The sequence below is a fragment of the Oryctolagus cuniculus genome, chromosome 15 (genome assembly GCF_964237555.1).
Source record: "Oryctolagus cuniculus chromosome 15, mOryCun1.1, whole genome shotgun sequence".
Taxonomy (NCBI): domain Eukaryota; kingdom Metazoa; phylum Chordata; class Mammalia; order Lagomorpha; family Leporidae; genus Oryctolagus; species Oryctolagus cuniculus.
In genome coordinates this window covers 43,608,632-43,621,985 of record NC_091446.1, presented here as the reverse complement: position 1 = coordinate 43,621,985, position 13,354 = coordinate 43,608,632, and the positions used below count along the sequence as shown (strand labels likewise).

Sequence of the window (13,354 nt, the reverse complement as noted above, 5' to 3'; positions counted from 1 at the left end):
TCCTCAACGCTTACCCACTGCCTCTCCTGCGTCGCCGCCCAACCCACCACAGCCAAGCAGCACACAGACATCAAAGGCTCCCCTGGCCAATGGGGCACATAATGAATGCACTTTCCACAAGCAGGGCCATGATGGGATTATGGCCTCTTGAAATGCAAAACCAATGATTGCAGAGAAACCTTCAAACAAACATTCTAACCACCAGATTTTGCCTGTTCCAAAATGAGTTTTGCATTTGTTTTTTGTTTGTTTGTTTGCCAAAACATCCTAAAATATCAGTAAATTGCTATACATCCACTAAAGGAAGACAAGATAGGTGCCTGTGGCCAGTGTTGTAGTACACCGGATGAAGTCACTGCCTAGGATGCTGGTATCCCACATGAGCACCAGTTCAAGTCCCAGCTGCTCCATTTCCAATCCAATTCCCTGATAAGGCACCAGGAAGGCAGTGGAAGATGGTCCAAAACCCTGGGCTCCTGTTACCCATGCGGGAAACACAGACTGAGTTCCAGGGTCCTGACTTTGTGATTGTGGACATTTGGGGAATGAACCGGTTAACAGAAAATCTTTCTCTCCCTGTCTGCCAGTCTGCCTTTCAAACAAACAAACAAACAAACAAACAAGATACCCACCTTTCCATGGTTGCAGGCTCTTCATTAGAAGAGAATGGAGGGACCAGAGCTGTGGCGCAGTAGGTTAATCTTCTGCCTATGAGGCTGGCATCCCATATGGGCGCCAGTTCTAGTCCCAGCTGCTCCGCTTCCAACCCAGCTTTCCACTATGGCTAGGAAGGCAGTAGAAGATGGCCCAAGTCCTTGGGTCCTTGCACCCACATGGGAGACCTGGAGAAAGCTCCTGGTTCCTGGTTTTGGATCCGCACAGCTCCAGTTGATGTGGCCATTTGGGGAGGGAACCAAGAAGAGCTTTCTCTCTGTGTCTCCCTCTCACTGTCTATAACTGTACCTCTCAAATAAAATCTTTAAAAAAGAGAGAATGGAGAAGAGATAGTGTCCTATGTAACCTTCCTCTCTTCCCCTTGCATGCTAATAAATACTATTAGCAGGAGATAATTCAGATAGTACCAGTTCTTTCATGAGATGCACAGAGCTGGCAAGTGGAACAGAAACCGGGTGCCAATAAATCACGGTGGGCACATGCATCTCTGCTTCATTGCTTTCCTAGCTCATCATCTAAAGACCTGCGTTGTGCTCTGTGAGGGTCCATCAGTATTTGAACATCAATCACCCACACATATCAGACAGCTATTTTTCCAAGGACACTAAGATATAAATGTGTCCAGAATAAGAGTGTATATTCAGAAGTTCAAATAAAGGTTGAATCTAGCTGGAGTCACCCTTCCCATTGGTTTGAACTTCTTTCTTGGCTTTACAGAGTGGGGCTTGCTCTCTCTCTCTTTCTCTCTCTCTCCTTCCCTCTTTATAATAATGAACAATGGGCCTTCACTGAGTACTGAGCCAGTATTCCCAGGCCATGACTGCTCCACATTATAGTCCAAGATGCATAAAATTGTCCCTATTTTCAAGTGAAGAAACCCAGAGAAGATAATCATTTTCCCAGGAGCACAGTGCCCATAAGCAGCAGAGCTGAGATTTGAATTTGCATCTGAGTTCCCAGCATGTACCCTTAGGGATACACCTGGTTTCCTCTACCTCCTTCTAAAGTTTCTGCCTGCCACCCCTCACCCCTAGTTACTTTATTCATAAAACAATGAAGCCATTCATTCATTGATTCCTTTAACTTTCCAATCTGTATTCAATGCCTATTATACAAGTTAAACAGAAAGATATTTCCTTTAACCATTCCCACAAGCCTTTTTGGTTCTCACAGACACACAGGTATTTACATAACCCACTATGGTCTGGAGATCCATTCTATTCCCATAGTGCACAGATAGCCATTAGCACCGATTTCAAGGGTTTCTTGTTGTGAAGGTGTAAACTAGAACAGATTCCAGGATCACATCTCTGGGACATTGATTGTTCTAGCAATGCCTTGAATGAGTCATGTTCTTTGAGGAACTGTCTGGGTTTATACTTGGAAATGACATCTCCAAGCACTACCAAGTCTTACTTAGACTCAGGTCCATGAGAAAAGATCTGGATAGAGCCCTAAGAGTGAAATAAGTGTGTGTAGTGTCCTGTTTGAAGTGATTGTTAGAAATAAAGTAGAATGGGGTAGCTAAAGGAAGAACTAAAGCAGGAGGTTAGCCTAGCAGTTAAGATGCTGAGGTCTCCCAGACCAGAGTGTCTCTCTTTGATACTAAGCTCCAGTTCCTGAGTTCAGCTACTAGCTAAGGCCGATTCTGGGAGGCAGTGGTGATGGCTTAAGTAATTAGGATCCTGCCATCCATGGGGAAGATCTGCATTGAGTTCCCAGCTCCTGGCTTCTGACCCAGCTCAGTTCCAGATGTTGCTGGTACTTGGGAAGTGAACAAGTGCATGGGAGCTCTGTGTTGAGAGGAAAGGAGAGGGGAGGGGAGGGGAGGGGAGGGGAGGGGAGGGGAGGGGAGGGGAGGGGAGGGGAGAGGAAGGGCGGGGAGGGGAAAAAATGAGAATAAGAATGACCGCTACTCTTTCATACTTCCAGTACAAAAAGCTTTGGAGAACCCTAGTTAGTTGAGACTCTGTCGTGGGTCACATAAGAACCATCCCCTGACAATAAGAAGCTTCACCCAAAAGAATAAGAGAAAAGGGACTGACTAAACAAATTGAAAATATTGTACACTATAACCTTGAGCAAGCATTGTACATACCAAAATAGGTCAAGCATTGCAGACTATAGGCACCTGATATGTGCTCTTAGTGTCCTGAAGCTCCTTCTAAGCAAATGTATTTGGTGCTAACCAATGTTTCTGACAATTCTTTGCAAGGCACCAGCTTCACACATAACGCACTGCTCTCAGACACCTAGAGTAGTCAAAACAAAGAAAGATTTAAGTTCTGCTCTGGTGTTTGGCTTCACTTTAATGTTGGAATTCTGTCAAATAAATGATTTTTCTTGCTATAGGCTTATTTCTAATCTCAAGGGACCACTTCCACCTGGAGACAAGGGACGTTGGAGGGAAATCCTAACACGCTTATTTTCCCTTGGCCTAGAATTTCCCATTACAGAAGAAGCCTGGGTAGTTATGAAATTGCCTAAAAGGAATTTTTCCATTAAGCTACAAAGATGGCATTTAGGATATTCCTTGCCTACCTTGTCAGAATGATCCCATACACCTAAGTTACTGAGTTACTATTAAAAGAAAATGAAGGGAGTGGGAGTTTAGCCTAGTGGTTGAAATACTCACCTCTCACATTAGAGTGCCTGGGTTCAACTGCTGGCTTCAGTTCCTGAGTCTAGTTTCCTGAAAGTGCAGAACACAGGAGGCAGTTGTGACGGCTCAAGTCTTTGGATTCCTGACACTCACATGGCAGACCTGGATTGAATTCCTGGTTCCAGGCTGCAGCCCTGGCCCAGCCTCAGGCATATGGACATCTGGAAAGTGAACCATTGGATTGGAGCTATGTGACTCCACTTCTTAAATAATAAAGAAGAAATGAAATTCCAAAATGGGGTTCTGTTACTAGCTAAAGCCTTGAACAGTTCAAAGTTTTTATTGTGACTCATTTCAATTTCAAAATCCTAAAAGTTCCAGATGATCTCCAAAGTTATATCTCAGGTTTTTTTTTTCACATTCTAGGGAGAGATGTAATCACCAGCCACCTGGACTGGTCCAGACCCTACTGCAGAGCAAAGCATAATAGCTCAAAAAGTACCCAATGGTCACCTTTGCTTCATTTTAATAAGCTCTCTGTCACATCAGAACTTAGGCCTTATTACTAAAACATAAAAACTTTATTGACAGATTTATGTGTCTGCAAGGACTTGTGTCCCCCCACATGTGATGACATGTAGAATTTTCCCTCTTATATATTCACTCCCCCACTCCTCAAAAAAGAAAAAAAAGGAAAGAAAGAAAACAAAATATGCCCATCTCCCCTGCTCAAGGAGGCACAGGTTTGGAAGCTGTTCCCCAGGCTCTCCTTTTTGTAGTAAAGAAATGACTTTCTGTGACAATTCCTTTGGGTATGTTTCTTAGAACTCACTAGGAAGTGGCACAAAGATTTGGGGTAGGTAATTATTCTACTAGGGAAGACACTAAAGAATTGAAAGAGTGAACTCATTTATGGAGAAGAGTCGTATCCATGGAAGAGAAACTGAACAGTACCTTTAGGTCTTGGATCACCCCCATGTGCATGAATGGGCTGGTGCCATGGTGTAATAAGCTAAGTTTCTCTTGCGTTGCCAGCATCCCATATGGGTGCCGGTTCGAGTTCCAGCTGCTCCACCTCCAATCCAGCTCCCTACTATTGGCCTGGAAAAGCAGAAGAAGATGTCTCAAGTTCTTGGGCCCCTGCACCCACATGGGTGCAGCTCCTGGCTCCTGGCTCCTGGCTTTGGATCAGCGCAGCTCCAGCCATTGCAGCTATTCGGATGAACCAGCAGATGGAAGTGGAAGACCTCTCTCTCGCTGTCGCTCTCTCTGTCACTCTCTAACTCTTCCTCTCAAATAAATAAATCTTAAAAAAAAAAAAAAAAGAGTATAGGAAGACTGGACTGAAAGTCTCAGAGTGGACACTTTTATTTTGCTTCTGCCCAGGGCTGGGACTTACAGACATTAGACAAACCCAGAAAGCAACTTCCTTTCAGGGAAGACTTTTCTGCAATTTAGAGCAGGAGAAATAGGAATTCTGTAAATGCTTTCCAAGACTCTCCCAAGAAAAAGTTATTCAGGCCTGTGCTGTGGCACAGTGCACAGTGGATTAAGCTGCCGCCTGCAAGGCCAGCATCCCATAAGGGTGCCAGTTCTAGTTCTGGCTGCTCCACTTCTGATCCAGCTCCCTGGAAATGCACCTGGGAAAGCAACAGAAGATGGCCCACGTACTTCAGCTCCTACACCCACGTGGGAGACCTGGATGAAGCTCCTGTCTCCTGGTTTCAACCTGGCCCAGCCCTGGCCTTTGTCTCTTCCTTCCTCTAACTCTTCCAAATAAATAAATATTACTAAAGAAAAAAAAAAAAGAAAAAGTCATTCTGGGAACAGCAGAGTCAAAGTAATTTTCGTTGGCAGCTGGAAGATGTTCCAATGTCTAAACATCAGCTCTCTCTGTCCAGCGCTGAAGACATATGTATCTAGGTGTCAAAGTTGAAGAGGAAGCCCAGGGCATCAAACGAGATTTTCTGAGTATTACACATTAGTCTAAAGTTGACCTAAACTTATTCCCATGGAAGTTTCTATTAAACAAAAGCTAACACAAAGAACTAAAAAACAGAGCCTGGAGCAAAAGGAAAAACAAAGGGATAAAACCAAGATTACAGATGCATACTCTGAAATTTGGCAGCTGTTAGGGATGCACAATAAAGTAGACTGAAGTTCCCAAACATCAAAGCAAAAAGAAAACACATTTAGTGTAAAACTTAATGTCCTGAGACAAAAAACAAACAGTGGCAGGGAAGAAAATCAGCTCTACTTTGTATTAAGGCTAAGAAAATTTACTGCCTCTGATGTAACACAGCAGTAGTAAACAAGTCTCTCAGAATCCTCTTCGATGAGTTTTAAAAGGACCTCACTTGTTGATCTGGCCTGACTGGGGTTGTGGAAATGGTAGCAACACAGACTATCTTGGTGTGACTCACTGCAGGTGATCTTTCATAAAATTCTGTCTGCGTGGTAAGTTACAACCGAGCTTCCGACCAAAGTGCAGCAGCTGAATGAGGACATACCTGTTGACTCTGTACCAAGAGCAATCTTGCCAATTACAAGGCACTCCCACTTCTGTCTTTGGATAATCAACCCTAGGGCAAAGACGGGATTTTATCCTCTTAGTGAAAACCAAGGTGGTTGATCAGGGCACAAGCCACTACCTTGAGGTTCCAGTATTTACAAAAACACTCTGATGCCTTCTGAGGCAAACACAGGACGAACTGCCAGACGTAGGCCCAAACACCCAGTTGTTGATAGCTGAGGCTTGAATCTCACTACAAAGGAGGCTCCCTCAGAGAAACTTTCCATTATCTTTAACCTATGTTGCTGTATTTCATGGCATATAGTCACGGCTCCCATCACAGTTACAGGGTTTTGATAATTCCAACTGAGTCTTTGGGAAGTACTATTTTCCCTTGATGAAGTTATTTCAGGAACATGGTTTTTCATAGAGCATTATGTCCCTACCTCTTTGTGTTAAGCCAATGGGTTTTCACTGGACACTTGGCTTGTACATAGCCCCTTCCTGCAAGAGTCATCAGAACACAAAGGATCTGATAAGCGTCAATTCCAGTGCATGTGAGTCAGAAGATACCTGAATATAACCTCTCCATCTTTGCTGTTTTCTCAAGTTCTTCTGGACATGTATGCTGAATTGGAAGTGATTACAGCAGCCTCAAAGAGCCATTTTTAGTTCTTCAACTGCTGTTAGGACAGGAAATTGTATACCCAGTTGTTATAGACCCCCTTTAGGTAACTGCTGATTTGTTGAATTCCAAAGGTATTTGACCATGAAAACTGTGTCACCAGGGCTTCTGGCATCAGCTTCAACATGGATAGAGCTTGGACATCAACTCTCCAACACTTAGAATAAAAAGCTGGATGAGCTGAGAAATGACTCACGCCAGCAGCAGGCATTTGGCCTATTGGTTAAGATCCCTGTGCCCCACACTGGAGTGCCTGGGTTTGATACATGACTCTGGCTCCAGCTTCTAATGCAGACCCTGAGAAGCAGTGTTGATGGCTCAAGGAACTAGATTCCTCCCACTTCATGTAGGAGACCTTGAGTTCTTGGCTGCTGGCTTTGGCTTGGCCCAGACAAGGTCGGTGCAGGCATTTGGCAACTGAAACAGTGGAAGATGGCCCAAGTCCTTGGGCCATTCTTCTGGGGAAACCCAGAAGAATCTCTTGGCTTCTGGCTTCGGATTGGCACAGCTCTGGCCGTTGTGGCCAATTGGGGAGTGAAGAAGTGGATGGAAGACCTCTTTCTCTCTGCCTCTCCTCTCTCTGTATAACTCTTTCAAATAAATAAATATTAAAAAAAAAAAAAAAGTGAACCAGTGGACCAGTAGATGAGAGCTCTGTCTTTCAAAAAAAAAAAAAGCATTTTCTTTTTTAAAAAATATTTATTTATTTGAAAGTCAGAGTTAGAGAGGGAGAGACAAAGAGACATCTTCCATCTGCTGGTTCGCTGCCCAGCTGGCTGCAACCCCCAGGTCTGGGCCAGGCTGAAGCCAGGAGCTTCATCCAGGTCTCCCACACAGTGGCAGGGTCCCAAGCACTTGGGCCATTTTCCACTGCTTTTCCCAGCTGGACTGAAGTGCAGCAGCCAAGATACAAACTGGCACCCATATGCGATGCCAGCCATTACAGGCAGCAGCTTTATCAGCTATACCACAACACCAGCCCCAGAAAACATTTTCAAAAACTGACCCATCATAGAATTGAGGCCACAGGTTCAAAGACCAAACCCAGAACTGGAGAGAAAGGCTTATTCACTGTCATAGCCAAGATTTGCTTACATGGAACAAAAATCAACCACGAGCCCTGCTCTGAACGTCTCCACGGTAATGGATGAGTTGCTGGAAGCTGCTCCTCTTACTCCATTCCCTCTGGTCTTTTCACGAGACTCTGGGAGAAAAAAAGAGTCAAACAACAGGGGTTAAGGCTGCAAAGAAATAGATTGTGAATGCTGCAGCCAGGGAAAGAAGTAGGGGATGGCTAAAGGGAACATTTAATGCCAGGCTGCTGCTGCTGCTGCCTTTTTTTTTTTTTTTTTTTTTTTTTGACAGGCAGAGTTACACAGTGAGAGAGAGAGAGAGAGAGAGAGAGAGAGAAAGGTCTTCCTTCTGTTGCTTCACCCCCTAAATGGCCGCTACGGCCGGCGCGCTGCACCGATCTGAAGCCAGGAGCTAGGTGCTTCCTTCTGGTCTCCCATGCGGGTACAGCGCCCAAGAACCTGGAATCCTCCACGGCCTTCCCGGGCCACAGCAGAGAGCTGGACTGGAAGAGGAGTAGCCGGGACAGAATCTGGCACCCAACTGGGACTAGAACCTGGGGTGCCGGCGCCGCAGGTGGAGGATTAGCCTAGTGAGCTGCGGCGCCGGCCAATGCCAGGCTTCTGAGTGTCAAGTCTGGAGATACAGGTCTACTGAAAGACTTAATCAGGAGGTTTTAAGACAACCTCAACCCACTCACCCCGTACCTTATCACCATACCAGTGGTCCTCTAATGTGAAAACCAGTGGATTAAACAAGCTGCAAGACACAGAATCTGAGAGGCCTACTCAACGTAGGGGAGGTCAAAGTTAAGAGGGGTAGTCAAAAAAGTGACTACAGGAATCTGGAGCCTCTGGCACCTACAGCGACACCAAGCACTGAATACAGCCCAACTCTCAGACTAACAAATCCTCACACAAAAGGCCTATTTACCTCAATTCCTATCTCCCAATACAGTATATTCATCGTTCACCAACAAAATTAGGAAGCGTGCCGAACTCCAAAGATACAAGTATCAAAATGAGACCCAGATAAGGCACAGACATCAGAATAACTAGACAGGGAATTTAAAATCACCAATCATCACTTTAAATGTGAAAGAGCCCTCTAATAAGAGGGATCACTTGGTTTCCTTCTGACTTGCACCCTGAACTAGAAGCCACATTATTTATGATACCAGCCAGTGAGTAGGAAAATCAACAATTTCAATTTGTTCAAAGAAAGAAGATAAAAGGAGATCAGTATGAAGCAATCCAAGCCACATGTTTTCTAATTAATTCAAAACCTGGTTGACTTTCTGCATGTGGTGTTCACATTAGGACTGGCATGCATTCTCATTTTATGTGGTACTGACTACATTTATGAGGTATTTATCTAATTAATCAATTTTGAAATGTGCTTGGGATACAAAGAAAGCAATGATTAGGAAACTGGCAAAATTCTCAACATCTCAAGATGTAAATTTCCTACCATTTCATCCACAGTCAGGTTTGTGCCCTTAACTACCCCCAAAGGCAGCCTTCTCTCAGTGCATACTCTTACCGTGGGCTTTAGGAAGGCTGACAATATTGGTGGAGCAGGGCAGAAACTTGGATCCCAGTTTCACCAATTACCAGTTGCATGCCCTTGGGCAAGTTCTTTAGTACTTCTGAGTCACCTTGGTGGGTGGTTTATGTGTAAGTTGGAGGTAATACCTACCCCTTGTGGCTGTGTGAGGGCTAACAAGCAACACACTTAAAGTGAACCAAATGAACGACGCTGTGGCCTACGGCCTTAGCTTAGGAAACTAAAACACACTCTGGCAGTTGTTACCAAGTGTACTACAACAGTCCAGAACACAAGGGTGATTTCTCTTTGTCTTTCTTGGGATTTGCAGACTAGAGAGCCACAAGACACTGTCAGTTCAAGAATCAGCAGTCAGGCATGAAGATCAACCAGCAGGGTGGATGTCTTGGTACATACATGGTATGGAAACTCATAATAATGAATTTTTCATGTAATTTTTCAACTTTCTTAGAAAACCAAGAAACTAGTTTTAGCAAGTGTTAATTCATTTTTAGTGACTCAATTTACATTCCCTTTCAATATGAAGCACCTGGTTGCACAGCTAACTACAGACTCATCCTAGCATGTCATACCCAAGTTTTCTTTGCCATATCAGGATTAATAAAAATCTTTCTCATTTTTAAAAAGTTCTCTTCCATGACTGCTGATTACCAAAGTACTAATACTCTATCTTTTCTGATTCACTTTTCCTTTCCATCTAAACTGGGAGAGCTACATTACTTCCAGTTACAGGGAGAAAAATTAAGTTACTAACTTGGTTAAGAATTCAGGAATTCAAAATTATTTATAAATAATAGTTTACAATTTGAATTTAACATCTCTGTACTTCTTTTAAAATATACTGGAAAAAAAAAATACATCCAATCTGTAAAGGACAAAGATTAGAATTCATTCTAAGAATCCCAAGGAAAAATTCAAACCAGATGATTACTAAAAGATCCTGTGTCAAACATGCAAATTCAGTGAAGCAGTTGTGAAGCTGGGATTCCTGTCTTGCTTCAACGACTTCACTTACTTCTGTGGAGAAATGCGAACACATTAGTCGTAAGAGCCATTTATTTTAAGTATCAGTTTTTATTAAAAAGTGCATTTTGATTAATTTATGGTCTAGATAAGCTGTAAGATATCAGTATACTCTCTGGAATAATAACTTTACAAAGATTTTAAACAAACAAAATTTTAAAAGCCTTTTTATTTCCTTCACCATTATTGTTTTACAATACAAATATCACCTTGTGAATACACAAAAAAAAACCCCTACAGAAGATAATTCTGTTGCACATAAAATACAGAATGGATATATATACTTCTTCATTCTTAAAAAACTATTGTGTTCTCCACATTGGCAAGTATAGAATAGAATACTTCCCCAAACATACGCATGTTAGGAGTGAAACTTAGAATTACATGCAGTTTCTGCACAAATATATTTTAAAGAAATAGATCTCTGTTTTGTTGTTCACCAACAAAATTGCCATGAGTGTATGGATAACTAATTCGTAGCTGTCAAGTTTTAGGTAAGTGATCATTTTCAAAACTCTCTTTAAAAAAAAAAAAAGATATTCATGGCTGTTTTCATTGTGTAGTTAAAATCAAACTAACTACCAAACAGATGACAAAATAATTTAAGTGGTACAATGTCATTGCCACCTGCTCACAATATGTGAACAGGCTCTGATTCTTTAATTAATATCCCCATTCTTTAATTCAGAGCAATTTTAAAACCATAAGCAGTATTTGATTAATTTAGCTATAAATGCAAAATTTAGTAGTGTATACATACATTTATGTTTTCATGGAATACTTTATTTTAAATAAAAACATTTAAGATTGCCTACTGACCATACAATCAAGACAAGAAAAGGCACTAGAAACATAGACAAATTTCTCTCCCAAGAAGCATTTTTATATTTTAACTCTCTTCTCTCTGACAAGTAAAAATCTTTAAATTTGGTTTTCATAACATCATTTTGAAAAATAAAGTTAGGAAATACTTAGAAAATCACTTTATAACAGAATCTTTTTTTTTTGCACTTTTTGACACACTATCTGTATTGATTTTACAAAACCCAAAGTTACCATACCTTTCTGTGTCTGTCATTTTTATTTGAATATCGGTGCAACAGGTAGAAAGATTTCAGAAGCGAACCCCATTCAGGTACTTAGAAACCTTCATAGAGACATTTGCTAGAAAATGGCTTACAGCCCAATCTTTGGGGCAAGAGATATGAAAAGTATGTTTTCCCAAGAAAATAATACGCTTTATTTCCAGATGTGACTGGAAAGACCAGAACTTATGATATAAAAGCTTACATTTATGCTGCTGCATCATATACAAAGGAACGTGGTGGTTGTGGGTTATTATGCAAATCCCAGACTATGAACAGGAAATGTGTACAGTGCATGATAGGTGAAATTTTCTTTATTGTTGTCCAACGCAGGTCCTTTGGAGAGAAAAAAAGATCACAGTGCTGACCAGGTAACTCGATAGGTTAAGTCAAGGTAACTGTTGAAAGGTAACAGGATAAGGGAGGTGTTTGTTTATGGCATCTTCTCTCATGGAGTTCTTAGCACTTCGGACAGTTCTTCCCCGATGTGTACAGCTGTTACGTGTCGTTCACCAGTCGGCTGTATTTCACTTGCCTACTGAGGTGCACCACAGGCCAGGGAAAGGGCCAATGGTAAGATCGAGGTACAATTCCTTGGACATTCTTTTCAAAGTACTGAAATGGCCTGTACCACCACACCCTGGCCAGGAGGTTCATCTGGGAAGCTTCCTTTAGCACCTAAGATAATAAAGAAACAAATCTTTTGCTTCAAGTTTAAATATTTCCTCTGTTAAAATTCACAAAGGACCGCAGACCTGTCCCATGCTCACCAAACAGCTTCACTCACATTACCACCATTCTGCCGTTCTCAGTGCTCATCCGGGAACTGAAGCCACACCACAAACAATCCCAACTCTCGGAGCCCAAGGAGAACTCGTGACTCACTTACCTGGCCTATCAAAACCTTAGCTAGCTTCTTATTTATTCACTTCCTATACTAAATATGGAAAGACTTAATTGTTACAGTATTATACTGGTGAGGGGACCAAGGTAGAGAGAAGAGGATGGGAATGGAAATCAAGCAATGAGTGGACATGGGCTTAGAAAATATTTTTTCATGGATAATGAAAGTGACAGTATTTTTTTTTTTTTTTGACAGGCAGAGTGGACAGTGAGAGAGAGATACAGAGAGGTCTTCCTTTGCCGTTGGTTCACCCCCCAGTGGCCGCTGTGGCTGGCACACCGTGCTGATCCAAAGCCAGGAGCCAGGTGCTTCCTCCTGGTCTCCCATGTGGGTGCAGGGCCCAAGCACTCAGGCCATCCTCCACTGCACTCCCGGGCCACAGCAGAGAGCTGGCCTGGAAGAGGGGCAACCGGGACAGAATCCGGCGCCCCGACCGGGACTAGAACCCGGTGTGCCGGCGCCGCAAGGCGGAGGATTAGCCTAGTGAGCCGCAGCACTGGCCTTGTGACACTATTCTTGAAAGAAGTAATCTCCTATTTCGTTATATTAACACATTTTTTCCTTCTTGATTCAGAAGAGGATCCGTATTGCAGAGGACAATATATCTGTAGTTGACAACACTTCAACAAACACTTAAGACATCTGCAGATTTGTTTGTGTGTCCTTACCTCCACCCCTTGGCCCAAGCAGGGAGTAAGAGAAGTTAAAATCTAGTGGGGGAAAAACTCACTTGCTGATTGGCCATAGTGTGATACCACCAGAAGAGTCTCGTGGTGATATAGTACGCCACCACCACGTCCACAGTGTAGTGGTCATGCGCTAAGAGAATACAGAAGATTCCAACTACGCTGAGAAGCCAGCAAATCCAGTGGTACCACCAGAGTCGTCGGGGGGAATCTGAAAAGAGGAGACATTTGCAATAGTCCCATTAGTCTAATAATGCTAAGGGTACCCAGCCATACCCCTACTATGACTTCTGAATCCAATTACCTTGAGTCTTTGCTTTTTCTTTTTTAAGACTGATTTAATTATTTGAAAGGTAGAGTGACGGAGTATGAGAGTGAGAGAGAGAGAGAGAGAGAGAGAAATCTTCCATCTGCTGGTTCATTCTCCAAATGGCTGGAAAAGCTAGGTCTGAGCCAGGCTGAAGTGAGGAGCTAGGGATTCCATCCTGGTCTACCATGTGGGTGACAGGGGCCCAAGTACTTGAGCCATCTTCTGTTGCCCTCTC

General features: G+C 42.8%; 1 protein-coding gene and 1 long non-coding RNA gene across 17 annotated transcripts in view; both read right to left on the bottom strand.

The window, feature by feature from the left end:
- Window positions 1-2,790: 2,790 nt before the first annotated feature.
- Window positions 2,791-4,363, bottom strand: LOC138845353 (uncharacterized). The gene is made up of 3 exons (XR_011382387.1): window positions 4,232-4,363; window positions 3,311-3,367; window positions 2,791-2,927 (listed from the first exon to the last, which is right to left on the bottom strand). It is a non-coding gene; the product is annotated as an uncharacterized lncRNA (long non-coding RNA).
- A 5,802-nt stretch (window positions 4,364-10,165) lies between these two features.
- The window catches only part of SGMS1 (sphingomyelin synthase 1), a 337,794-nt gene continuing 334,605 nt past the window's right edge, over window positions 10,166-13,354 (bottom strand). For all 16 annotated transcript variants that reach the window (XM_051823915.2, XM_051823912.2, XM_070057669.1 and 13 more), the window contains 2 exons: window positions 12,854-13,020; window positions 10,166-11,897 (listed from right to left, as the gene is read on the bottom strand). In XM_051823915.2, the coding sequence (XP_051679875.1) occupies window positions 11,718-11,897; window positions 12,854-13,020 (347 nt within the window). In that variant the 3' untranslated portion in view covers window positions 10,166-11,717. The remainder of the gene's footprint in view (window positions 11,898-12,853; window positions 13,021-13,354) is intronic.